At 56.6% G+C, this 25,738-nt stretch overlaps 1 protein-coding gene across 2 annotated transcripts in view; it reads right to left on the bottom strand.

Moving 5' to 3' along the window:
• Positions 1-4,361: 4,361 nt before the first annotated feature.
• The window catches only part of ALDH4A1 (aldehyde dehydrogenase 4 family member A1), a 28,840-nt gene continuing 7,463 nt past the window's right edge, over positions 4,362-25,738 (bottom strand). The window contains exons 1-15 of one of the 2 annotated variants that reach the window (XM_066270290.1): positions 25,012-25,091; positions 19,660-19,753; positions 18,651-18,743; positions 17,442-17,489; positions 16,469-16,624; positions 14,561-14,710; positions 14,416-14,490; positions 13,183-13,370; positions 10,338-10,411; positions 9,523-9,719; positions 9,331-9,378; positions 8,291-8,443; positions 7,442-7,563; positions 6,553-6,671; positions 4,362-5,853 (exon numbers count right to left, since the gene is read on the bottom strand). In XM_066270290.1, the coding sequence (XP_066126387.1) occupies positions 5,741-5,853; positions 6,553-6,671; positions 7,442-7,563; positions 8,291-8,443; positions 9,331-9,378; positions 9,523-9,719; positions 10,338-10,411; positions 13,183-13,370; positions 14,416-14,490; positions 14,561-14,710; positions 16,469-16,624; positions 17,442-17,489; positions 18,651-18,743; positions 19,660-19,753; positions 25,012-25,076 (1,695 nt within the window). In that variant the 5' untranslated portion in view covers positions 25,077-25,091 and the 3' untranslated portion in view covers positions 4,362-5,740. Of the gene's footprint in view, positions 5,854-6,552; positions 6,672-7,441; positions 7,564-8,290; positions 8,444-9,330; positions 9,379-9,522; positions 9,720-10,337; positions 10,412-13,182; positions 13,371-14,415; positions 14,491-14,560; positions 14,711-16,468; positions 16,625-17,441; positions 17,490-18,650; positions 18,744-19,659; positions 19,754-25,011; positions 25,092-25,738 lie in introns of those variants that run through there. The other variant, XM_066270291.1, reaches the window with a different exon arrangement.

Here is a 25,738-nt window from a genome sequence, read left to right as displayed (position 1 = left end):
TGGGAAGAACACCATTTGGATGTGCAGAAGGCATGTTCTGTCAACTTGGCCCTGGCCTTCTGCCTCATGGTGGAAGACAGCTTGCATCCCCCTGGTGTTTCAAACATCTGGGAGTAAAGGACATCGACGATCACATCAGTAGACACAGTAGGGTGGCATATGGAGCCCTACTTTAGAGCCTGACAAAGCTGGCCTGGCATGTGGTAATTATAACGGCACCTGGTCTACAGCAGGTGTCCCCAGAGCGGTAGCTATTGTCAATAAGAACCAGGCACCATGCTGAGGGCCTGTCATTTTCCATCTCTCTTAATGCTCACGATAACTGGGACTGTTCCCAACGCCGGCTCCCAGACGAGGACACTGAGGCATGGAGAAGTTAAGAAACTGACTCTGGGTGGCGCAGCCCACAGAGCTGCAGTCCAAGTCACACAGCCAGGCCTTGGGACGGCTCTCCATGCCCACACTGTGTGACATATATCTCGGGGTCACCGTTTCTCATAAAAGCAGCGGCGCAGCAGCCAAGAGAGGGGCGGTGGAAGTGGGCAGGGGCCCACACCCTCTGCCGGCCGCCACGGCCAGCCCAACAATCCATCAGTCACTTCTGTAGAGCGAGCCCCTTCTGAGGTGCCCACCTCGGACCAGAGCTGAGGGACAGGGGTCCTGACAAAAAAAAAAAAAAGTTGAAAAGTCCTAAAGCCAAAGGTGACTACCCCCTAAAAACGTTGGCTGGAGCGAGCCGGCCTTTAGGGACCCACTGGAATGAGACCTTTGGCCACTGCCTGCTCCCCTGCTCCTTCCTCACCCTGACAGTGCGGGGCCTAGAAGGAGCCTAAGGGGACCAGCTCTGGAACGCCCAGCTCAGCGATGGAATGTCACAGGCCTGTCGCCTGCTCCTGGGTTGTGGGGGGAGAGGGCTCTAAAATACAGAAGGTTGTTGGAAACCCAATGCTCTTTCTCAAGGGCTCACTTTCAGGGATGAGCCTCGCAACCCATCCCTGTCCCCAGTTCACGGGAACCAGCCTGGACCTGAGTGAGCCTCCGCCTGCATCGTCACCAGGTGTCCATTAACAGCCTTCCATCGCTGACCAGTTCCTGCTGATGTGCGTGTCTACACTCAAGGGACCTGGAGGCAGCACAGGCCTGGCCGACCTGGACTGGGCGTCAGCTCTGTTTGCTGAGTGAGCCCGGGCAGCTTATGCCAACTCTGCGCCTCCTCTTCCTCCCCCACTGAAATAGGGACAATAACCCCAGCATCAGGGGACCCCCATGGGGGTTAAATAAAATGGCATGTGAGAACTGAAGGGTGCAGAGAAAGGTGAATTTGCCAGAGTTCGAGACTGCCACCTCTCGGGGGAAGTCCAACCTCATCAGTCACCCCTGTGAGAGGTTAGAAGGCAAAAGTGGAGGTTGCTGATCGGCTGAGGCCCGAGAAAGAAACTCTGTTGTGGTTGAGACAACCACTTAAACCCAGAGATCCACTTAATCCTTCTCACCAGATGTGGCTAGGTGACCTCAAGCAGGCCGTGTTTCAGCCAGAAAACGATCTGGAGGCTCCAAATGACCACAAGCTCCATAAGAGCCAAAAGGGAAGGGAGGCGACCTTTATGGAGCCTCTGCCGTGCTTTTCAACATTACACCTGCTCGGCACAGTTCTGGAAGGATTTTCATACCCATTGTACGGATGAGAAAACAAAGACTCAGGAGCCTAAATGCTCCCTTCGATGGAAGGACAAATGGAGGCCAGAGGTGGAATGACTGGTTCAAGGTTACCCGGCTAGTTAGTAGGAGGGCTGGGGTTGAACCCGGTACTATGGACGTCACAGCTCATGCTCCTCGCCCCCTGCTCCGTCAGGTCCCCGACTTCCGGCTGTTTCTCTACCACTGTCATTGTACCCCGCCCTTCCCCAGTCTGGCACTTTCACCTCCATTTAACGAGGGCGAGTGGTGGCTCAAAGCCATTGCTGTTTCCTCTGCCTTCCCTCTCCCTCAGACTTGGGGCTGGTAGCTCCTGAGACCCCGATACCCGCCCAGGTGCCCAAGGCCTCTTTGCATGGTCACCACAGTAAGCCCGCATGTCCGTGGTGGCCCGAGGAGTCTCTTCATTTCCCTGCTTCATGGAGCGTGAACCATTTGACTGAGGCCGGACATCCCTGCCACTGCTGTCCCATGGGCTGCCAGTCGCGCATGCCCTCTAAGGAAATGAGGAGCCACCTGTGCCACCTCCTGGCCAACAGGCTGACTCGGAGCTCCTGGGGGTCCACAGGAAGCATCAGGGTGCAACCCACCCTCTTCATGAAATCACATCATTTTCATTGATCCACCCACGCCACGTTCACTTCCCAGTTCTCGATGGGCTCTGTCTGCAGGCCAGTGTCGTAAACAGAGCCACCTGTACTTGAACACAGGCTGTGTGCCAGGCATTGTGCTCAATGCTTTAGATGTCACATCCTTAGATACAGCAGCCCCAAACGTACATGCTGTCACTCCCGTTTTACAGATGAGAAGACTGAGGCGCAGATAGTTGAAGTAACTAGTACACTTAAGTGCACCTTACCCAGTAAAAGCCAATGTCAAGGCTACATGAGACTAGGAACTAAAAGCACTTAGCCAGTGATCAGCTAACTCTGCTATTGATCAGTGTGACCTTGAGCAAGTCACTCCACTCATGCAAAAACATTAACAGGGCCTTCATATACCCATGACTATAAAGTGCAGTTGCCATCCTTCCCTTCCACAAGCTCCAGCCTGGGTACCGGGTGCTGCCCTTTGTCCCTGCATTGAGCCCCCTTCCTGCAAAAATCAGTGGCAGCACTTGGGGGAGCCAGGTCAGGGCTTTGCCACAGCTCTGAGATTCTCCACGCCAACAGCCCAGACTGACGGACCCTGGACAGGGGCTGTCAATGTGGCTCCGTAGAAGTTCCTATGTTATCTGTGGGTGAGGACAGGCCAGGACACACGTGTTCCCCTCCCATGTCAGCTGGCCCCAGGTTCTGGGCTCAAGCTAACTGGCCATGGTCACTGCCCTCACGTCATCTGGCAGCTGAGCGGCCCTTTGCAAGCCTGTCAGTGCTGTACATGGACGCTTGGGTTTCCGTCCGTGACACCACCCTTGGCAAGTCCCTCACTGCACTGTCCTCATCTGCAAAATGGGGGCGCAGCAGCCCTTACTTCATAAGGCAACCATGAGTGAGAAAACAAGCAAAGTCCTCCACACGTACATTCTCAAGGCTCTCCAGATAAACAGAACCAATAGGAGGCACATAGACACAGGGGTTTATTGTAAGGAAGTGGCTCGCAAGATTGTGGGGGCTGATCAAGGGGACTCGCCTGTAGGCGGGCAGGCCGGAAACTCAAGGAGAGGATGGAGAGTCCAAAGGCAGTCCGCTGGGCCTGGCCGGTTGGCTCAGCGGTAGAGCATCGGCCTGGCGTGCAGGAGTCCCGGGTTCGATTCCCGGCCAGGGCACACATCTGCTTCTCCACCTCTCCCCCTCTCCTTCCTCTCTGTCTCTCTCTTCCCCTCCTGCAGCCAAGGCTCCATTGGAGCAAAGATGGCCCGGGCGCTGGGGATGGCTCTGTGGCCTCTGCCTCAGGCGCTAGAATGGCTCTGGATGCAACAGAGCGATGCCCCAGATGGGCAGAGCATCGCCACCTGGTGGGCATGCCAGGTGGATCCCGGTCGGGCGCATGCGGGCGTCTGTCTGACTGCCTCCCCGTTTCCAGCTTCGGAAAAATGAAAAAAACAAAAACAAAACCAAAAAAAAACCACAAAGGCAGTCTGCTGGCAGAACTCCTCCTTGCTTGGGGGAGGTCAGTCTTTGCTCTGTTAAGGCCTTCGACTGATTAGATGAGGCCCATCTATATTACGGAAAACAATCTGCTTTACGCAAAATTCACTGATCCAACGTTAATCTCATCCAAAAATACCTTCATGGAAGCATCCAGAATAATGCTTAATTAAAATATCCAGGCATGTAAACTTAACAATCACAGCACATAACAGTGGCTGTTACACCAGGTAAATGGTAACACTGTTGAACCATCATTTATTTCTCTGTCTGGCACTGTCCTAAACACTTTTGTGAGTTCATTAATTCTCATGACCTCTGTGTGTGTCTGCAGTGTATTATTCACATCTTACAGAAGAGACAGAAGTTTCAGGAGGTTGCACAACTTTTTGGAGCCAGCCCATCTGACTCCAGAGTTCCCACACCTGCAGCAGGTATTCCCATCGTCCGCACCTGCCCTTCCTCCTGTCACACAGAGGGCACCGTGATCCTGGCAGCTAATAACACACTGGCAATGACATCAGGCTTAGAAGCTGACCTGCCCCAGAACCCCCACCAGAAAGACCACTAGTCTGATTAGGTAACAGGTATTTTATTGGGTAACATCAGGACAAATCCCGTTGCCCCCTCAGTGTGGAGCCAGCAGAAGCAGGAACATTTCCACCCTGCCCGCCCAGCCCCCAGCCCCGGGCCCTGTGGGAAACAATGTGGGCCCTGTGGGAAACAATGTGGGCCCTGGCAGGAAGCAGAGCCCGTGCCCTCTCCAGGCGGCATCGGCACGCGCCCCGACCGCTGGCCACAGTGGGAGGTCATGGCGCTTGGGGAATGGCCACACCAGCCCTGTGCAGACCCCGTGCCAGCTGTCCTTGAGGAGGACCCATCACTTTTAGGGCTCCCCCCCAAAATGCCCTCCAGAGTCACCCCTTATAGCTCCCTGGCCACCAGAATAGAATCTATTCGTGAGAGCCCACCAATTGGCTACACCAAATAGGCAGGCCACCCAAGGGCCAGTTCACAGTCACTAGCCTGCAAAGGGAGGGAGATTCTACAGGCAGGACGGGGACCCAAGGGTAGATCTCGGGTGGATGGGAGAGGGTGGGAGCAACTTCTCCCTGGGCCTGTTCCGCCGTGGCCATGGGGTCTGAGCTCTTGCAGGAAAATCCCACCAACACAGGCTCTGAGTGGCTGTCCCAGACGCAGGACAGGAGAACTAACGGAAAGCTGAAACAGCATGAGGGTCCACCCACCATGTCCAAAATCACAGCCCCAACGGGAAGGACCAGCACATCCATGCCTTGGCAGGTGGTCTCAGGTGGCCCCCCCAACCCCCCCCCCCACGGAGACAGCCAGGAATCACATGGGCACACAGGTGCCCTGGAGAAAGGCACAGGGGTATCTAAGGCTTAAGGCCAGGCACAAGTACCCACTGGCTAGTGTGGGTCCGGGCAAAGAGCCAGTGTGAAAGGTGGGTGGCCCCTGAACAAAGAGGCAAGGGTAGCGGATGCCCCGCACCCTGCAGCCACAGCTCCCCAGCCCTGCAGGCCACCCTGGTCACACCTGGTCCTGCAGACCCGGACAAGCCAGGGCCACGGCCAGGAGCCTCCGTGGGTAATGAGGTTTGCCAAGGGGCCCAGAGCTGCCTCCTTTCCCCCAAGGGATCAGGAGCTGCCCCACGATCATTCCCCATGTCCCTAAACCATGGGACCCAGTGTAGAAGAGAAAAGGACAGGCACCAAGGTCACGCCTAGGAGATCATTTCCAGGACAGCCGATGGGATGAGGGGCAGCAGGCCTGTTCCTCCCCAGCACAATCCCAAACCAGAGCTGGGGCGGCCGACCCCGAGAGGTGGGACAGGCCAGGACACAGGCCGGCAGGGGGCAGAGTGGAGGGGTTGACCCAGCACACTGAGGTCCGTCACCGGGCCGACAGGTGGACGGCGGAGGCGCCAAGCAGGCTCACTGCATGTACGAGTAGCGCCAGTCCCCCAGAGGCTTGTGGGTCTCCTTGATGGCCTGGGGCGACGTCCACCGCAGGACGTAGTGGGGTCCCCCTGGCTTGTCATTGGTTCCTGTGGAAAAAGACAGCTCTGTTTTTCTTGGAAAAGATCCAAGAGCTCTGGGCAGAAGGGAAGAGGGGTGGGGAGGAGATGATGGAATAAATGGGGTACCAGCCTGGGCGGCAAACAAACGGAAACAAAACGTGTTCACGGTGACGCAGTCTCCTAAGCACATGCACGAGGAGCACCCTTAGCCAGAGGCTGGCTGCGGCAGGAACTGGGAGCAGTTGGGATGCCGACACTCTCGGGGTCCGTGCCCCCTGCCCCTCACCAGGGCTGTCTTGGAGGCAGGGGAGCACTGTGGAGAAAGCACTGGCTCTGCCACTAGGCATCTGGGACCTCGGGAAGTCACCACCCCAACCTGAGCCCACTTCCCCATCTGTGAACAGGAGGGCGCTGGACCGACGTGGCCCGGAGCATGGCGGTACGAGCTGTGGGTGCCGATGCCAAAGCCAGCCCCGCCACCTCCTAGCCACGTGCCCTGCGCGCATCACTTCACCACCCCATGCCTCAGTTTCCTCATCTGTAAAATGGGGAGAATTTAGCACCTTGGCTCATGAGGTTGTTGAAAGGACTCAGGGTGACACGGTGCCCATCCCACAGTGCTCAAGGAGTGATGCTATTCCTACTGCTCTTAACACCTTGAAAATGAAGGCTCTCAAGTCTCCCGCCAGGAACTTGGCCCTCCTCTGGGAGCAAGGACCCACTTACCAGAGGCTCGGGCCCCCCCGAAGGGCTGCTGGCCCACTACCGAGCCGGTGGACTTGTCGTTGATGTAGAAGTTGCCGGCAGTGTTTCTCAGCATCTCTGTGGCCTCCCGGACAACGTCCCTACAAGGCAGGACAGCCGGCTCACCCACCCCTCCAGCCCAGCTCCAGCCTCCAACACCCTTTCCAGCCCAGGCAGCTACCCAGGTGAGCAGCCCGGGCCAGTGACACAGGTCAGCCACCAGCTGTAGGCCCATAGGCAAATGACTTAGGGTCTCCGAGCCTTAGCTTCCTCTGCAAAGGGGTGAGCATGCCTCCCTCGCAGGGCTCCCCTGAGGATGTGGGTCAGGCAGGTCAGACTCGAGCGAGTGGCCCATCCTGGTCCAATTTCCCTCGGAGCTGGGGAACCCCCATCCCTACTCTACCCCTCAGATTCCACTCCCACCTCCACTCTCTCTTAGAGGCAGACAAAAGGTGGCAGCTGAGCCATGGGGGAGAGGGGGAAGCAAAGCCTCAGGATAAATGTCATGGCACTGGGTTCGAATCCTGCCCCTGCAAGTTGAGCAGCGTGCCCTGGCCTGTGCCTGCGTCCCACTCTGCAGCATGAGGCGATGACCTCGCTCAGCGGGGCCCCACCAGATTGGGGGAGCTGGTCAAAAACACCCATTCCCAGGCTTCACCCCCAGAGATCCAGATTCAATAGCAGGGCCCCAGAATCTGCATTTTAACAAAGAGCCAGGTTGCCTTGGTGCACTTGTGCTCGGAGGCCTGCCTGCCTGCCTGCCAGGGCTGAGGTGACGGGAGCGGGAAGGAAACCAGGGGCAGCATTATTACTAGGACCTACGTCCTGGACAGGACACCAGGCCCAGAGCAGAGGGGCTGCGGCCACTCACTTATCCTGGGCGAACACTGCCCCCGTGAGGCCATAGCTGGTAGTGCTGTCGACCAGCCGCAGCGTCTCCTTGTACTTGTCATCTGGGTAAACGTACACGGTCAGCACAGGCCCAAAGATCTCCTGGGGGAGAAGCCCCAAGGTCAGCTCCAGCCTGAACCAGCACCCCGAGGCCTCCCAGACTGCTCTAGCCTCTGATTCTCAGTCCCCAGGTCAGTCCACACCTGAGTCCCTGCAGGAAGGGCCAGGCACAGTCCCCAGCAGGATTTCTACCAGAGACAGCTCCTGCCCTGTCCACCCCACTCCAACCTGGCAAAAGACCCAAGGAAACTTTCTGGCCCCCTGCCAGCCAAACCCATATCTGTAGAGCCCCCACTCCGGGCTCAGGCCCTCAGAAACTAGAGATGTCTGGCAACAGCGTATCTAAGAATTGCCCGACAGTTTCACTGTCTCCACTGCCACCAAGGTGCCTTGACCTCTTGGAGCCTCAGTTTCTCATCTGTAAAATGGGACTGATAATAATACCCCCCTCAGTTCAATCAAGTACCAGCCATCACCGGCCTGCAGCCGAGCCTGTAAATGTCAGGCGCCAGGACCACTGCAGTGGGTGTGGGCAGTGGAAGCACTTGGCAATGGCCAGGGTCAGCAGTGAAAGCACACTACACTGTACTGGGGCTCAGGAGGCCTGGCTCTGTTCTCACTGGGTGTGAGACATTGGCTTTCTAGGGCCTCACTTTCCTCATCTGTGAAATGCGGTAACGTCCCAAAGAAGAAAACCATGCGCAGGGCCCTGTGCCTGGGCGGTGCTGAGAGGCTGCCCCTCCCTGAGCCCCCGCCACCTGCCAGTCACCTCCTTCATGATAGGCTCCTGAGGGTCCTTGCTCTCGATGATGCAGGGCTCCACAAAGTAGCCCACAGAGTCATCACACTTCCCCCCGGCCAGAATGGTGAGGTTGGGCGCGGAGTGGGCGTGCTCCAGCCACTTCCTGATGCGGCTGAAGGACTGTGGAGGGTGGGCAGGAGGGGCGTCACGGGCTGGCCATTCCCAGCAGCAGCCATCCACTACACTCGTCCCAAACACCTGTTCCCGAAGGACTCATATTCTGAAATGGGGGAGGGGAGGTCCTGAGGGTCTGGGTAAGCCATGGCAGAGACGAGGGCAGACATGCATGCTCGTGTGTGTGCGTGTGTTAGAACGATAGGTATGCTGGCATATAAACCTAACAGACACACAAATGACATAAATGCATACATGGGCATATGCGTGGCTACATGTTTTAAACATATAGCTATAAGGGTGGGCAAAATTAGGCTTATAGTTGTGAGTATGCAAAAGTTTATTCTTGTATAATTCACTATTACATTGCTGCAAATTTACTTTACCCACCCTGTATGTATGCCTGTGTAACATGCATGTGCTTATGCATGTCCACCTACACACATGCCCCAATAAACACACAAATAAATGTGTATGACTATCTGCATGCACATACATGGGTGGATCTTTTCATGTATGGAGATGTGTGTGGACATATATGCACTTATGTGGAAGGACTGACATGCAGGCCTACACACGAATGTGTTCATGGATGTGCTACACATGTGCTCATGTTTAGTGTATGCATGCAGACATGGGGCCTGTTTGTGTTCGTGTGTATAACGTGCACTTAACGGGGGCTCGTTGAGCATGGCTGCAGGGTGGGCAGGAGGCAAGCTCTCTGGTTGGATGATTCTTCCCTTTTCAAAGCTGGAGCAGTGGTGGCAACACGGCTGCCTTCCCAGAGGCAGTGGGGCTGGGTCGCCCCCGGCCAGGACCCCCCACGTCTCTTCCTCCCTCTTCCACCCAGTGCAGGGCTCAGCTCCCTGAAAACAACAGATTCCAGCCTGTACCTTGGCATCTATCACTGCGGAGAAGAAGGTCCCAAAATCTTCTGCAGGCTGGAGGCAGGGGAGACACCAGAAGAGACAGTTGCCACAGGCCCCAGACAAAGGGAGCCCCCTCCGCACACCCAGCCCCACCAGCACAGGAACCTCCAATTCCATCAGCCCCCCGCTGGGCCGAGGCAGGGGGGAGGCACTCACATCGCCCACTTTGATCCTGCTGTGCTCCTCCAGCAGCCGCCTTTTGATCTGCGGCCACAGGGAGTGCGGCACGTAGAGGCGGGAGCAGGCCGAGCACTTCTGGCCGCTGTACTCAAAGGCTGAGCGCAGGGTCCCGCTCACCACGCTGTCCACGTCGGCCGAGCGGTGCACAAAGTGGAAGTTCTTCCCACCACACTCTACACGGGGCGAGGTAAGGAAACCATGACAGACCGTGCTCCTCCGGCCAGCCCACAGCCCACCACACTGCCTACACCTGCCTGCGGGCCCTGTGATCAGCCCCCAATACTGGGCAGATGGGGGGTCAGAGTTAGCGGGACAATGTCCCAGAAACCCACAGAGCCAGGCCTGGTCTCCCACTTTACAGATAAAAAAACTGATGCCCAACGGCGAAGGGTGTCAGAGGTCATCAGAACCAGCTCCTCCATTATACAGATGAGGAGACTGAGGCCGGGGGCAGGGGTTCTGCCCAATATAACGGCCGAGGAGGGACCAGAAGCCTAGGCTCCCCCCTGCTCTACTCCTTCTCCCCTACCCACACTACTTGATTTGCTCAGTGACTGAAGAATGAATGAATGAATGAATGGACAAATGAAAACGCACATTCCGAAGCCCAGGTGCTCTGCGGAACCCCCGAGGCCTGCCAGAGCAGAGGCTCCGTGCCTAAGGCCCCCAGGCCCCAGGTCCCATGCAGCCACCCACCTACGGCTGCACCACCTCCTCCTCTTTCATCATGGCCAGAGAAGGGAAGGGTCCCTTGGAGTCACAGGGGAGGAGACAGGGAAAGGGACCCTTACCTCCAGCCAGCCGTGGGAAGGTATGAAAGCGATCCAGGTTCTGGGCTACCTGCTTCCACAGGTGTTTAAAGGTGCTAAAATCAGAGGACAGGGTGGGTATTAGAGAGCCAGGCTTGGGTAACCGAGGGGGCGGAAGTCCTGGGCATGGGGCACGGGACCTAACCGAGGAAGGGACCAAAAGCCAAGTCAGCAGCCCAGGAGGTGGTGGCCACGGGAAATAGGCAGCACCCTAGGCCAGTGGTTGGCAAACTCATTAGTCAACAGAGCCAAGTATCAACAGTACAATGATTGAAATTTCTTTTGAGAGCCAAATTTTTTACACTTAAACTATCTAGGTAGGCACATTCCTTATCGAGGTAGCGCCCGCACGTGGTATTCTGTGGAAGAGCCACACTCAAGGGGCCAAAGAGCCGCATGTGACTCGCGGGCCGCAGTTTGCCGACCAGAGCGCTAGGCTGATGGGGAGGCAGCAAGGGGGCCCTGCTGGCAGGAAGGTGCAGAGAAGGCCGGGGAGACGGGGTTTGAGCTCTGACTCGGGCACCCACCATGGTGCGAGCTTTCCCTCATTCCCTAGCCTCTCTGAGCCTCAGTGCCTGCACCATGTCTGGTGACTGGAGGGAAGAACCCCACTGGGCAAGGCTGTTCTGTGACTCACTCTAATTACAGTCAAGTGCTTAGGACAGTGGTGGGCACGCGGCAGGTGCCCGACGGGGGACAGATGCTGTCCCTGCCTGCGAGCGGCGCCCCCAGCCCAGCACTCAGGCTCCAGAGGCCAAACTGAGAAGGGTCCTGGGAGTGGGAGCTCAGGTCCCCGCCGCCTCCTCTCTAGGCTCCAAGTGTGACCAACCTCAGCACCACAAAACAATAAAAATGCTAATCACCAGGGAGCCAGCGACACAGTAGCTAATACTAATTTATGACTTTCCCACCTTTAAGCCCGCTGCTCATCAGAGCATGGCAAATGGGGGCCAGGCCTGCTCCGCCCGCTAATAGGCAGGGACCCGTGGGGCCTGCGGCTGGCAGAGCAGGCCTTTTGGAAAATGGCCTTTCTCAGCAATTCCAACGCTGCCATTGCCACCCTGCAAACCCTGGAGGGATGAGGGGTGGGGGAGCCTGAGGCCAGAGAGAGAAGCCACCACAGGTGTCCCGGCGACACCTGGAAGGACCCCAACATCTCCTACTAGTTGTCTAATATACTTCCAGGACCCTAACATCTCCACCCAGATGACCCATGGGCACCCCAAACTCAAAAGGGACCAACATGTGATCATCTTTACCCTAACCTTCCCACTGCTGGCCTTCTGGGTGCCCACCTTATGTATGATGCCCTTCTATCCCGAGCCTGGAAGTCCCCACTGCCCTCTGACCCCGACCCCATGGACAAGTGATTGAATCAGGCTGCTACTTTCTCACTGGAACTGGCCCACTTTTCTCCAATCCGTCTCCACCCTGGTTCAGGCCCCATTGTCCCTGCCAACATGGACAGACTGCTAACCGTCTCCCGCTTCTGGCCACTAGCAACACGCGTGCCGCGTAGCCACGGTCATCAGCTAGGACAGGGGCTGCCAACGCAGGGCCCAGAGGGACAGGCAGGGAGTGAGTGAGGCTGAGCAGGTGTGCCGAAACCTGTGCAGTGGGCAAGGCGGGGACCCGTCCACCTCCAGCCAGGGGTGTCGCCTGGAAATGCAGGCTCGGGGGGACCAGGGCATCTGGGCTGTCAGCGGAAACCATCATTGGGATTTTTTTTTTTAGATTTTATTTATTCATTTTTTTTTTATTAGAGAGAGACAGAGAGAGAGAGAGAGAGAGAGAGAGAAGGGGGGAGGAGCAGGAAGCTTCAACTCCCATATGTGCCTTGACCAGGCAAGTTCAGGGTTTTGAACCGGCGACCTCAGCATTCCAGGTCGACGCTTTATCCACTGCGCCACCACAGGTCAGGTACATCATTGGGATTTTGACATAAAACTATCAGCATTGCACAAGGCTGGTTCATCTCTTAGGAGCCAAAGAACACACAGCCACTTGCCAGGTCCCACAGGAGAGAGATCATATGTCATCTCTACTTGAACCCCCCACATAAATGTCTGCTCTCTCCTATCACCTTCAGGATTAAGTCCAGGCACCTTTCGAGCTCACAGGGCCTTAGAATCGCTGGACTGAAATGCCCTGAGAGGGAGGACCTTGTACACTCCACGAGTTCATCGCCTAGTCTTAGCATGAGCGAGGTCCAGCACACACAGGATAAATACCAGCTGCATGAGTGAATGAGTGGTCACCACCCAGCGATGTCCCACCCCACCCTCTTAGCCCCAGCCCCCAGCCCCACACTCTAGCTGCGTGGGCCACCACCACGTCCCAGAGCTCAAGAGCCTCAGCGTTAGTCCTCTGCACATGCTGTTCCCTGTCCTACAACCCTCTCCACCCCGCCGCCTCCCTGCCCCTCGCCTGGCCAACAGCCTCAGCTTAGATGCCACCTCCTCTCAGAAGCCTTCCTGACACTCTTACTCCGATTTACCCAAGCTCCCTCGTGCCCTTCCCAGTGACAGAGAGGGCATCAAAATCAATACTGCCAAACCCCCGTCGGCTGCTTCCAGCCTGTAAAGTGCTTTCCTGTCCATAGTTCAATTCTGATTACTCTGCAAGGTTGGGGTGGCCCGTCCCCATTATTCAGGTGAAGAGACGGAGGCTCAGAGAGGGAAGTGTCTCGCCATAGCCACATGGCAAGTCAGTGAGCACGGCCAGGATCAGACTCCGGGTTCCCAGCCCCAGCTTCTGGTCGGTGGTGAGCAGGTCACCTTGGGAACATCCCTAAGGCACCCTGCCCTACCCCACCCCGGGGACTTACGGCACGCTGCCTGTGAAGTTGATGCCACACAGGTGCTCTGAGCTGGTCACAGTGTCCCCAAACGTGGGCCCATCGGCTGGCACAAACTGGATGATGTTGGGGGGCAAGCCAGCCTCCCGGAGGATGCGGTAGACGGCGTAGCTGGCCAGCATGGCAGTGTCACTGGGCTTCCAAAGGACCACGTTACCCTGCCCAGGAGGCACAGTGATGACTCGGAAGGCCAGGGGCCACCAGCCCTGTCTCCATCGCACCTAGGGAGCGTGGTCATCCTCACCGGGAACCACCAGGCCCCTGTGCAGGCCAGGACACCCCTACCCAATCCCACACCTCCAGGTGTGGGGCACTACACTCGAAAAGCTGTTACCAACAAGACCACACTGGTCCTGTCCGCTCCCACACTCCGGCCCAGGCTGCCTCTCTCCGGAAGCCTGCACAGACTGGTCCTGCCAGCACCCCCGGGCAGCTCTTTTCGGTGTTTATGAGCTGCTGGGTGCTCACCAGTGTGGCTGGCAGGTGCTCACAGGACTGTCTGCACGTGTCCTGGTGAAGGCACCCGGGTGCTGGGCACGTGTGCAGAGGCACGAGGACGGTCCTGTGCACGAGCGTCCTCGAGATTACCAGCCACCCTGTGTCCTCCTCCTGTGACTCCTCGAGCCACGGAGGCCTCTGGAGGCTGGGCCAGGGCTGCCTCGTCAAAGGAAAGCTCCCGAGGGCGGTGGTCCGCTTCTCCCTCGTAATGGCAGCGAAGCCCAAGGACTTTAAAACTAAGCCCGAATCCCTATCTGTCCCATCACTTACGAGCCACACGACCCTGACAAGTCAAGTCACCAGGCACACAGCAAGAGCTCAAAGGTGAGCTACCATATCACCACCACTGTCGCCACACACTTGCCTGCACAGGGCCAGGCCTGCCTGGTGTGTGACGTCACGTGCCTGGTCTCATTTGCACCTCATAACCCTGTCCTGCGGGCTTTCCTACCATTTCCACTCTGCAGGGGAGGAAGCTGCCTCAGAGCAGTGTGGGGGCTCCACTGGGGTCACCCAGAGCAGGGCAAAGCTGGGTCCAAACCAGCCTCTGACCCCAGGGCCTTTCCACGGCCCACGCTGCCTCCACCCTCTGGGCTTCCCCAGGACTGGGACCTCAGGGGCTGGAGTGTGGCCTTGTGTTGGATGAGGTGGGATCGATGCTGAGCCCCCAGCATCCCTGCCCACAGCCCACAGCTCACAGCTCACCATCAGGGCCGGCGCCCCCGCCAGGTTGCCGCCGATCGCCGTGAAGTTAAAGGGGGAGATGGCCGCCACGAAGCCCTGTGACAGAGGAAGTGGTGAGGCCGCGTGAAGGCTTTGGCAGCCCCGCCCGCCCTGCGCCCATGGGTACCTCCAGCCCCCGGTACACCATGCTGTTGGTGCTGGGCGGCACACTGATGGGCTGGTACCCCTCTAGCTCCATGGCAAACTTGGCATTGAAGCGGAAGAAGTCGATCAGCTCGGCTGCGGCATCGATCTCCGCCTGGATCACTGTCTTACCCTGCGAGGAAAGAAGGCCAGGGGGTCAACGGTGGCAGACGTGCCTCCCGCTAGCCCTTCCATGGGACCCTGTGCCCACAGAGACACACATGCAGGGTGCTGGCAGCTCTCACCCCTGGATGAGCCCATGTCCTTGTTAGGCACGTTGGTCAAGAACCAGGAAGCCTGTGACTGTCAACACTTCCGTGGACTGCCCGTTCTTCCCGACGGTGAATGTGAGTGCAGGGAGAGGACTCTGGGAAGCAAGGGTGGGCCTTTCCCACTTGGCACACAGGGTCACTAGCAGCTGCTCACCCTGCTCAGGACGTGGAGCCAAGGAAACTGAGCGAAGATACACTACCCCTGCTCTGAACAGCCACTGAGCTGCCTACAAGCTTCTGAGCCTTCGGTCAAATAAAGAGGCTCCTTAACCTGGTCTTGGAAGTGTGTGTGTGTCTCTTCCTGCCCATGTGTGGCTCACCTGGGACACTCTGGAGCCTGACACCTACCCCAGGGGCTGCTGAGAAAATTGAGAGACAGCTGGGCAGGGTGTGAAACTGTCATACCACCTCCGTACAGCAGGGGGAGCCCTCACTGCAGGAAGATCGCCTGGCAGACCCAAACCTCCTAAGGCTCCTTCCTGAGGATGACGAAATGAATCCTTTTCTCCCTCCTCTGCTCCTTTCCCAGCACTCCTGGCTACTCCTGCCACGCTCTGGCTCAAATGCACTCACTCCAAAATCATTGACCAGGAGCTTCTACAACTCCAGGAAGACATGATGCACAGCCCAGAAAGGTGGAAAACATTAATGCATGATTATTATTCCCAAAAAGCTTGTAAGCCCTGGCTGATTAGCTCAGTGGGTTAAAGCTTCGTACCAAAACACCAAGGTTGCAGGTTCGATCCTTGTCAGGCCACATATGAATGCATGACTAAATGGAACAGCAAATGAATGCTTCCTTCCCTTTCTCTCTCTCTCCCTCCCCACTCCCTCTCTTAAAAGAAAAAAAAAAAGGCTGTAGAAGGGCAGCAGAAACACAGGAAGGGAAGTCGTTACACCCCAATGCGATCCAAGCTGACAAATGAACAGCATGCTACGGGGGCAGGACTGATGCTTTTGGACAGAGAAGGTTCTGGAAGCCTCCCAGAGGAGGTGGTATCTGGGCTGGCCTGTGACAGGTAAGATTTCATGGGGCAGAAAAGACAGCGAGCATTCCAGGCATGATACCCCAGGCAGAGGCTGAGACATGAACCTCACGAGGCCCAGACTGGCATCCTCACTGGCGGATGACCCGGTGGGAAGGGCAGAGCAGCTGGCGAGCTGGACAGAGGTGGGACTCAGAGGGTCCTGGGGGCTGGGCTCGGGACTTGGGGTGTGCCTCTCAGGGGCAGAGAGAGCCTGGAGGTCTGTAACCTGCAGCAACCTGCCGGGGGGTCAGGGCCACCTGAGGGCTGCAGGGGTCTGCCCGAGCCTGGAGGACTGCACAGGGCACTGTCAGTCCAGGCAGAGAATGATAAAGGACTGGCCTAGGCTGGGGACAGAGAGGGGACAGGACACTTCCATGGTAGGACACGTAGGCTTAGCAGTCCTCCTTGTCTAACATTTTATGTATCTGTCTGTGTGTTATGCTCCCCCTCCCCCCCGTCCCTCAAGGACATCTCTGGGTCTCAGCCAGCAGAGCAGGTCTTGGCACCCAGAACCTCTCAGCTGATGTCTGCCCAATTGAATGGGGCACAATTGCCTTCACCGCACCCCACCTGTGCCCACAGGCACCTCACCTGTCCCACCATGGTCTTGGCAAGGATCTCCGCCCTGCGTGGCCCGCTCAGCATGTCTGCTGCCTTCAGGAAGACCTGGGCCCGGTCTGCGACGGGCTTCAGGTCCCACTCTTTCCTGGCAGCCACGGCGGCCTCGATGGCTTTGTTGAGCAAGGCCTAATGAAGGGGAAAAGGTTGGGGCTTCTTCCTGTAGCAGGAAGGGTCCCAGGGGAGTGAGCGAGAGAGGAGAGATCTGGAGCACCCCCCCCCCCCATTCTGTACACACTGCGGCCCCTTGCCGGCTACGCCACCCCAGGCTCGGAGCCTGCCTGTCTGGAGACGTCTGGCCTTTCATCAGGGTCAGCATGCCAAGCACTTGGCTGCGCATCCCTCAGCTGTTAAACCTGCTCCACTCTCTCCTGTGGCATCTGGGCCTCACCTTCCTCCTGGGGCTGTGGCCCCTGAACCCACCATCCACAGCCACAGCCCTGGTCTTGCCCCTGCCAAGCCAGAACCACAGCCTGAGACATACCTGCTGCTGGCATCCAAGATATCCACTGCCCTCGCTGCCATATGACACCAGCTCCTAGACCCCCTGCCACAGGTCACCCCGTCCCCTCTCGATGGCCCTCCGTGATACCAATTCCTTGTCTGGCTTCCCATCCATGACGTCTCCAATTTCCCTGACTCAGCCTTCCAGAATCTACCCATCCCCTCTACACACACCCCCATGAGGGTCTGCCTTGTGGCTGTAGGCCTGTTTAGGGATGTCCCAGTCCTGACCAAGGCAGCTGCCACTTGGCTCAAGTTAACCCTTGCTTATCTGGCCCTGTTAAAGACTCCCGCCCAGGGATTCCTTCAGTCCCAACCGCCCCAACTGCACCCGAACCGCCCAGGGCCAGAGGGACGCAGTGTCTGACACCCACCTCCATGTCTGCTGCCAGCGGGACAGAACAGGGGCAGCGCCCCCACCCTGAAGTCGCCAGGGACTCACCTTGTCTGCGTAGCAGAACTTGGCCACCTTGTGTCCATGGTTAAAGGGCTGAAAGACAAGACTGAGGTCACTGCCCAGGAAGGAGGTGCCAGGACAGGGGGATGGGGTGGGGCTCAGCGCTGGCTTTCCAGGCAAGAGTCCTCGGCACTCGCTCTCCCCCCTCCAATCCCCATGAAGTGTCCAGTAGCCCCGGCCCATGCAATCTCTGCCCCTCGAGGGTTATGGGGTCCCTGCTGTCCCACGAGTAAGACACGGGTCCCGCTCTGGAAGGCTCCCAGTCCAGAAGAAAGTCATGGACCACAATCTTTCAGAAAAAGCGTGGATTTTGTGGTCAGAGAGAGGCGGGTTCGAATCCCTATCTGCCACCTACTAGCTGTGGGATCCGTGTAAACTGACTTCCCTCTCCCAGTCTACCCGCCTGGGTGATAAGGACCTCCCTGACTCATAGCATGGAGCAGAGGACCAAACAGGGTCACAGGTGGAAACTACACACCAGGTCTGGCATGAGACTGTGGCTCAGTGATGGGCACTGGTGTAGAGAAGCGCTCAGGATTCCTGCCCTGCCCCCAGGTCCTGCGGGTGCAGAGCCATTGCTTCTAGAGCCCCTGCCTGGGACCCAGATTCACTCATCTACAAGGGACAACCCTGCCTGAGTAGTGGTGGCGCCGTGGACCGAGCAGAGACCTGGGATGCTGAGGTCACAGGCTCTTCCCATTTCTAAGAGGTGGCTGGGACTGAAGGAGGAGTTTGTGCAGACGGGACAGGGCCTCACACTGTGTCTGTGGAAGAGGCCTTGGCCCCACCAGGCCACACCCTGGGTGCTCACCTCATCTGAGCTCATCGTCAGCTAGACTAGTGGTTCCCAAGGCTTTGGTGGCGTCCTTCCTTTGGAAGGATCACCTCTAGTCCTAACACTCTATCCTTGCTTCCACTCTCTAGATGCTCAATGAGCCAGGTTTTCTAAAGCGATGGTGAGGCCTGTGGCAGCCATTGTTTTTAACTTCCTCCTGGCGGGAGAGAAGGCATGCCGTTTACAACAATCCCCTGAGACTGGTCCCGGGAGATTCACCCTGGTGCGCGGAATCCCAAATCCCGAGTGGACAAAACCCCTCTTGAGGCACAGACCCCACGTCACATGCTCATGTGCTGCCCGAGAGACTGACCCCAGATTCAGGGAGAGGCCTAACGCTGACCACCCACTGGGCTTACCGACAGCTGGTACTGCACATTCGCGGTCCACACCTCCTCATCCCCCACCACGCACGGGATGGCTTCCGTCCGGCCCTTCAGGTCCTTCAAGGCCTGAAGAGGAGACAAGACGTAAGATGGGCATTTCCTTCCCCTTTCTCCCACCTGAAACCTGGCGTGAGACTGCAAATGCAGGTGCCCAGGCTGCAGCAGAACTGAGAAGGCAGCCAGGCCGGGTCTGTGGTCAGACAGCGTGTGCTCCCCTTAGGGGGGCCGCAGGACTCAGCCCCCCCCCCCCCCCACACTGTTGCTTCCTGTCATTGCAGGAAGGTGAGGACAGCTTTGTTAGGTTTTCCCGTTACTAAAAGATTTTTAAAAATTGCCCCTGAGCCTGACCAGGCAGTGGCACAGTGGATAGAGCGTTGGACTGGGACGCAGAGGACCCAGGTTTGAACCCCAAGGTCGCCGGCTTGAGTGCGGGTTCATCCGGTTTGAACACAGCTCATCAGCTGAGCCCAAGGCTGCTGGCTCGAGCAAGGGGTCACTCGGTCTGCTGTAGCCTCCCTCCGCCAGTCAAGGCACATATGAGAAAGCAATCAATGAACAACTAAGGTGTTTCAACGAAGAACTGATGCTTCTCATCTCTCTCCCTTCCTGTCTGTCTGTCCCTATCTGTCCCTCTCTCTGTCTCTGTCACAAAAACAAAACAAAACAAAACTGCCCCCGAAATTATGTGGAATCTCACAATTTTAAAAATACTGGCAATTAAAGGGAGAACATTTTGAAGCACAAAACAGCTGTGAGCTCATGACCCGTGACCTGCGCTGAGGCCCCCACATGGCCCTCATGGCCACCTGCTGCTCCCAGCCTCGCCCACGATCCAGCCTCGCCACAGAGCCCTCCCCAGGCCACAGGCTCCCTTCCAGGAGCAGGGCCAGGAGGGGGTGATGGCTGTACACAGAGAAGAGCACCTCGGGCTGCTGGAGGCTGTCTCAGCCCAGGCCCGACCCCCACCAAAGCCCCCCCTTACCTTCTGCAATGCAGTTCGCTCGGGGCTGCCCTTCGTGAATGCCAAGATGGGCTCGTTGGCCACCTTCAGGGAGGAGGTGTGCTTCCACCGAAGCCTGGATGCAAGGGCAGGGAGGACAGGCGCACAGGTCAGACGGACAAGTCAGCAGTGCCCACCACAGATCAGCCCCCCTGTCTCCAAACTGGGACCCTGGGTTGGCCCAGAATCCACAAATCCAGAGCAACTACAGAATGGGGGTTGGGGGGGGGGGGAGATGGGCCCTGGAGTGCAAAATCCAAGTTTAAGTCCCAGTCCTACTACTGTGTGTCCTTGGGTGCATGAGCTGCCTCCCCTGAGCCTGTTTCTACATCTAGGAAGTGAGAACAGTCACACAAACTCCCTCTGTTTGCAGTTTAAATCCAAAGGCGCAAAATCATTTCCCCACAATGCAAACTTGATTCAGGACAGACCCAGCCGCTTCTTTCTCTAAGCTGAACAGGCAGGACTGCCCAGAGCTGGGTCTCATCAGAATGCGAATCATTCTGATGAACCTGAGAGTCTCAGGCACACAGAGCTGAACTCAGGGTGAGCAAGAAAGGCCAAGATGTGGGTTGTAAACTTGGAGGAGGGCTCGTTTGAGGTTCCGCGTCTGAGTCCTGGACACCAAGTTTTGAGAACTTCTTGTTCTGGAGCCCCTGTTCAGTCTGGAACCTGGTGGCCTCATGGATTAGTGACCACTATGACACCACCCCTAACATGTCTGGGGGTCATAAGGCGGGAGGACGTGTGGGTATGACTTTAGGGTCAGTTATTCCAGAGCAGGAGCCTCAGCTGTGGGCCTTCTCCTCTGGGCCTCAATTTCCTCATTTGTAAATGAGGACATCAATGACAACAGCCACCCAACGGCCACCCAACGCACACAGGGCTTGTTAGGCTTGCTAACGCCTGCCACCCATCACGGATAGGCCCATCAGATGGGTCTCACCAGCAGCCCCATTTAGTAATAAGGTCATTTAGGTCCTAAAGGCAAAAGGACTAGTTCAAGACCAAGGTCAGGAGAGACCTGAAATTGAATTCAGAAAAACCCAGAAATCATCTCTGTCACATTCCTCAGGCCCCACCCTCCCCCTGACCACAGTAAGCTCAGTCTTCCAGTAGTTAAGTGACTTTGGATAAATCACTGACTAGGGGTCACACCCATCTCAAGGGGTTGTTACTATGGAGATGAGATAATAATGCTGAGCTATAGAGGTGCTTAGTAAATTAAAATCCACACTGCCCCTTCCACCTGCTATAGTGGAGATGTGCAGAGGGGCCAGAAAAGACCACCAAGGAAAGGCTATGTCTATTCCTGGGGCCACCAGGAAGGTCCCAGCAGCCCCCTGGGTCTCAGTGGCCGCACCCCCCCACCATCGGTAACTCAGATACGCCAAGTCCTCTTTAAGCCAAGAGAGTGCCGCTGAGTAAGCAGAGAACGAGTGCTGGGCTGGAGCCAGGATAGGCACCCCAGCCTCTCTCTGAACCCCAGTTCCTGGTGGGTGGGTAAAGCACAGGCTCTGAGGCAGGGACCTTCTGGCCCAAACCCACAGCTGCTCCGAGCCCTGGGCACACTACTGTGAACGCTGCAGGCCTCGGGCCCTCCCCTGAAAGGCGGGGGCAGCCTTGCAGGTCACTCTGAGAACTGAAACAGCTTGCCTTTCCTCACCCCTCCTGCTCTTAGGTTTTTCGAAGAAAACAGTAAAGGTCTTCCAGAACTGGTTTCCAGACACCCCCAAGGAGCAGAGCTGGCCCAGGCGCTCAACAGATACTGCTGGAATCAGCTGCCCCACTCCACCCAGGGCAGAGGCTGACAATGTCACAGCCGCCACCAGCTCTCTCTTCCCTGTTACCTCCCAGGCAGTGGCAGAAACAGAAACCCTGAAGGCCTCCCTCCACCTCCCTCAGGGCAGAGGCCCACTGTGAACCCAGGATCACATGCCCCTCAGGGCTTTCTCTATACCTAGAAGGCACAGGCCCTGGTACAGCTGTCCGGCAGTCTGTGGTCTAGGGAACAGAGACTACTTCAAACATCAGTCTGAGTCAAACAAAGCCCAAAACAAAACAAACAAACAAACAAAAAATCTAGGGACTCATATTAAACTTTTTTTTTTTTTTGGCTCATGGATCATTTGGGATTAATAGAAACACCCTTAACTGGCTCAGGAGAAGGCGTAGATGAATCACTCACAAAACCTGGGACCTCTATGAGGATCTGCAAGGCCATCTAGGCAGGACTCCACTCATTCACTCCTCATCCATGCACTCATTCATTCATTCATGCAGTCTGCACACATTGATTCCACACTCGAGGACTCTGCGATGACTCAGGTCGGATGGGATGGGCTCGCACATTTTTTCACCTCACATTTCCTGAGCACCCACCGGGTGCCCGGCTTGGGGATGCAGAGATGAACCCAACCCGACCTTCCTGAGCGCAGCGCTCAGCTTCCCACTTCAGGAAGGAGGCACAGGGCAGAGTCTGAACTTGCCTGGGACTCCCTAACAACCTGCAGTGCCCTCCTACACACCTGGGGCCCCAGGCCTGGGTGTGAGGCCTTGGCCGAACCCCCCCCCCCCCCCATGCAGGTACCAGCGAGGCAGGAAGTAAGAAGGTAAAAATCCCGCGGCCAGTGGAACAGGGAAAGTGAGAGAGTTGGACAAACTGGCCGGGAAATTTACAGCCAGATACTGAGGTCACCTCCTAGTGATCGCATCTGGGGCTCAGTATCTTTCAGCTCCAGACCAGAAAAGCAGCAAAGCCAGGGAGGTGACACCAGGACCAGCTGCAGTGACTAAAGACCCCCTGCCCTGGCGCTGACCAATCAGTAGAGACCACACAACCCTCAAAGGGCACACCTGGAAAAGCTGACAAATAGTCTATTGAAATCTTCCCCTAAGTTTCCAGCCTTGATTTTTTTAAATTTTTTAATTGATTGATTGATTGATTGATTGATTTTAGAGAGAGAAAGACAGGGAGATGGAGGGGGGAGAGAGACATCAATTTGTTGTTCCACTTATTTATGCACTCATTGACTCTTGCGTGTACCAGACCCGGGATCAAACCCTCAACCTTGGCATACTGGGATGACACTGTAACCAGCTGAGCTGTTGAGCCAAGGCTAAACTCCCAGCCTTCAAAAAACCCTCAGAACAAAGGACCCAGTACTCACGCTCTCCCTCACCTTTCCCTTCCCCCTCCTCCTCTTCTTCCCCCACAGGCTGCATCTCCTAAACTTTAAGGGTCTCTCTGAAACTTGCAAGGGAGCAGCGGGCAGCGGCAGCTCGCCCCGGGCTCACCCCCCGCACCTGTTTCCAAGGCTCCCTTTTCTCCGACTTCCCAGTGTACGCTCATTTCTGTCCCATAAGGCTTCTCGAGGCCAGTGCAGCCCTGCCTGGTCTCTCTCCTGTTGCTTCTTCTAGTCTAGGCCCGCCCTTGTTTCACTGCCCCCAGCTTTAATAAACTTACTCGCAAAATCACCTGGACTCATGTCGTGAAGTTTTTCCTGCAAGAAGTCAACCCACTGGCCCTTGGCAGGCCTGAAGGGCCGGGTCCCCTGTCCAGTAACACCAGGATCTGAGCTAAAAAGCCACATCAGGATATGTCCTGCAATGGATGCCGGCAGGGCTGGAGAGAGCTGAGGGCCAGCCAATGAGACCTCAGTTTACAGAGGGGGACACTGAGGGGAAGTAGGGCGGACGGGGACTCAGTTCCCCTCCCAGGTTACCCGCGGGCCTAGATCCTGGTCCACAGCACCATCAGCTTATGCCTGGACAACCACAAGGGCCACTCCTGCTCCACTGTCACCAGGCTACTCCAAATCACAGGCAGTTACAGTTTTACACGAAAATCTCATCATCAGACACAGAGTAAGCACTTGGCTCAAAACTACTCAGCGGCCTCTCCTTCTGCAATAAAAGGTCAGAATCTTACTGAGGCCTACAGACAGACCCCTTTCCCATTACCCCCGCCACCTCCCACCTCGTCCGCTGTGACCCAGTCACCCTGGTCACTTTTGCAGTCCCCTCGACGTGGGGCGCTCTTCATGTGGCTGCCCTCACACCACCCGGACGGCCCACACTGTTCTCACAGCTCCGGGGACGCCCTCACTGCTGAGCTCTGCCTGGCCATCTGTGCTCCCACCAGGCCATGAGCTAGCTCCACCTGGCCAGCCTGGGTCAGCACCATTCGGGACACCCTGCCCAGCCCACGTGAGCATTTGAGAAATACCTTTTAAAACAACCAACGTACGAATGATGTCAGAGCTGACACCAGGCCCCCAGAACTGGATCACCAGGACAGTGCTCTCCAGCTCACACCAGGGGCTCCCCAGGGGCGGAGGCCAGGGGCAGCCACGGCCAAAAAGGAAGAGTAGAAAGGAAATTACCCTTGCTTCATGCAGCATGCAGGCTTTCCAGCTGTTATCTGGACTTGATAAGGTTAATCCTCCTTATCCCGGAGATAAGGGGGCCAGAAGTGTGGGGCCCAGGGCAGGCCCAGCGGGGAGGGGCCTCTAGCCCAGAATGAAGTGTTTCATTTTATTGCCCCGGAAGATATCAAGGAACATTTATTAAGCACTTACAACATGACTGGCACTATGTAAAGTGATTATCGCTTTGAATTCATCCGACAAATGTATTATTACCACCAGAGGTGGATTTAACAGCACGCGCCCTGGGCTCCGACTTCTGAAGGGCCCTGCAAAACCCCAAGTTTACACGATTTTCTAATGTAGGGGGCCCAATATTTTCTTCTGTGCCCGGGGCCTCAACCAACCTTAATCTGCCTCTGATTACTGCCATTCATTCATCAGATGAGGAAATCAGGTTGAGATCACATCACTCATGGCTCATGATCACGTGACAGAGGAGGATCTGAAGCTGGGTCATCCTCACTCTACCCACTGTGGCAGAAACCCTGGATCATGGAGGCCCTCGGTCATCTGGGGCTGAGGGGACAGGTTCATCCTCCTCGCCGTCCAGCAGCACCACCCCGTCCGAGCATCTCCCACCTGAGGGAAGAGGCCACCCAAGATGGCCTTGGCTTGCCCAAGGTCACAAAGCTGTCCACTGGTACTGCCAGCTCCGCCCAGGGCTTTCCACCCACAATGTTGTCTCTCCGAGGAAAGTCTGGAAAAAGAGCTCCCCACGAAGGGCAGGTGTCTCCCCATCCCCTGGTGTGCATCAGGGCAATTAATTAAAGGGAAAGGGCTAAGGACATCTGAGTTCCACACGTGACACCATCCCTGTTCCACGGGGACCCTCTTGTCTTGATATCCCTGATAAAGAACAGTTATTCAGCCTGACTGGTGGTGGTGCAGTGGATAGAGCATTGACCTGAAACGCTGAGGACCCAGGTTCGAAACCCCAAGGTCACAGCTTGAGCACAGGAACATCGACATGATCCCAAGGTCGCTGACTTGAGGCCAAGGTCACTGGGTTGGCTTGAGCTCCCTGGTGAAGGCACATATGAGAAGCAATCAATGAACAACTAAGGTGAAGCAACTACAAGTTGATGCTTCTCATCTCTCTCTTCCCTCTCTCCCTCCCCCCTATCAAAATCAATTTAAAAAAAAGGACAGTCATTCAGAGCAGCTTGTTGTTGGGGGAGAGCATCAAAATAATGATGGAAGCAACACATCCAGTTCGTCAGGTGCCAGACTCTCTTCAAAGTGCTCTCATGCATGAATTCAGTTCATCTCCAAGAAAATTCTATTACCTTTATTCTCCACTTGAAAACATCAGGCAGCCCAGAGAGGTCAGTAATGAGCCCCGGGCCACAGACTGGCGAGCCATGCAGCCAGGACCCACCCATGCTGTCCTCTGCCCATTCCAACAGGAACGGCTTAGCTCCTACTATGTGCCAAGCCAGGTGCTGAAAGCAAGTGCTCCAAGGTGTGCCAGTGCCAACTGCCACCTGAGTGGGAACTCTCCAGCCACCTCAGAAGCACGTCTTAGGATCACAGTAGGTCCGACTTATTCTATCGGTCATCTATTACAGAGCACAGGCTGGGGACCAGGCCCCAGCAAGGCCCTCGTCACATCACCTCTGACCCTTGCGCCA

Source organism: Saccopteryx bilineata, chromosome 3, assembly GCF_036850765.1.
Source record: "Saccopteryx bilineata isolate mSacBil1 chromosome 3, mSacBil1_pri_phased_curated, whole genome shotgun sequence".
Classification (NCBI taxonomy): Eukaryota; Metazoa; Chordata; class Mammalia; order Chiroptera; family Emballonuridae; genus Saccopteryx; species Saccopteryx bilineata.
Note: the sequence above shows the minus strand (reverse complement) of the source record. Positions and strands in the feature narration are given on the sequence as shown.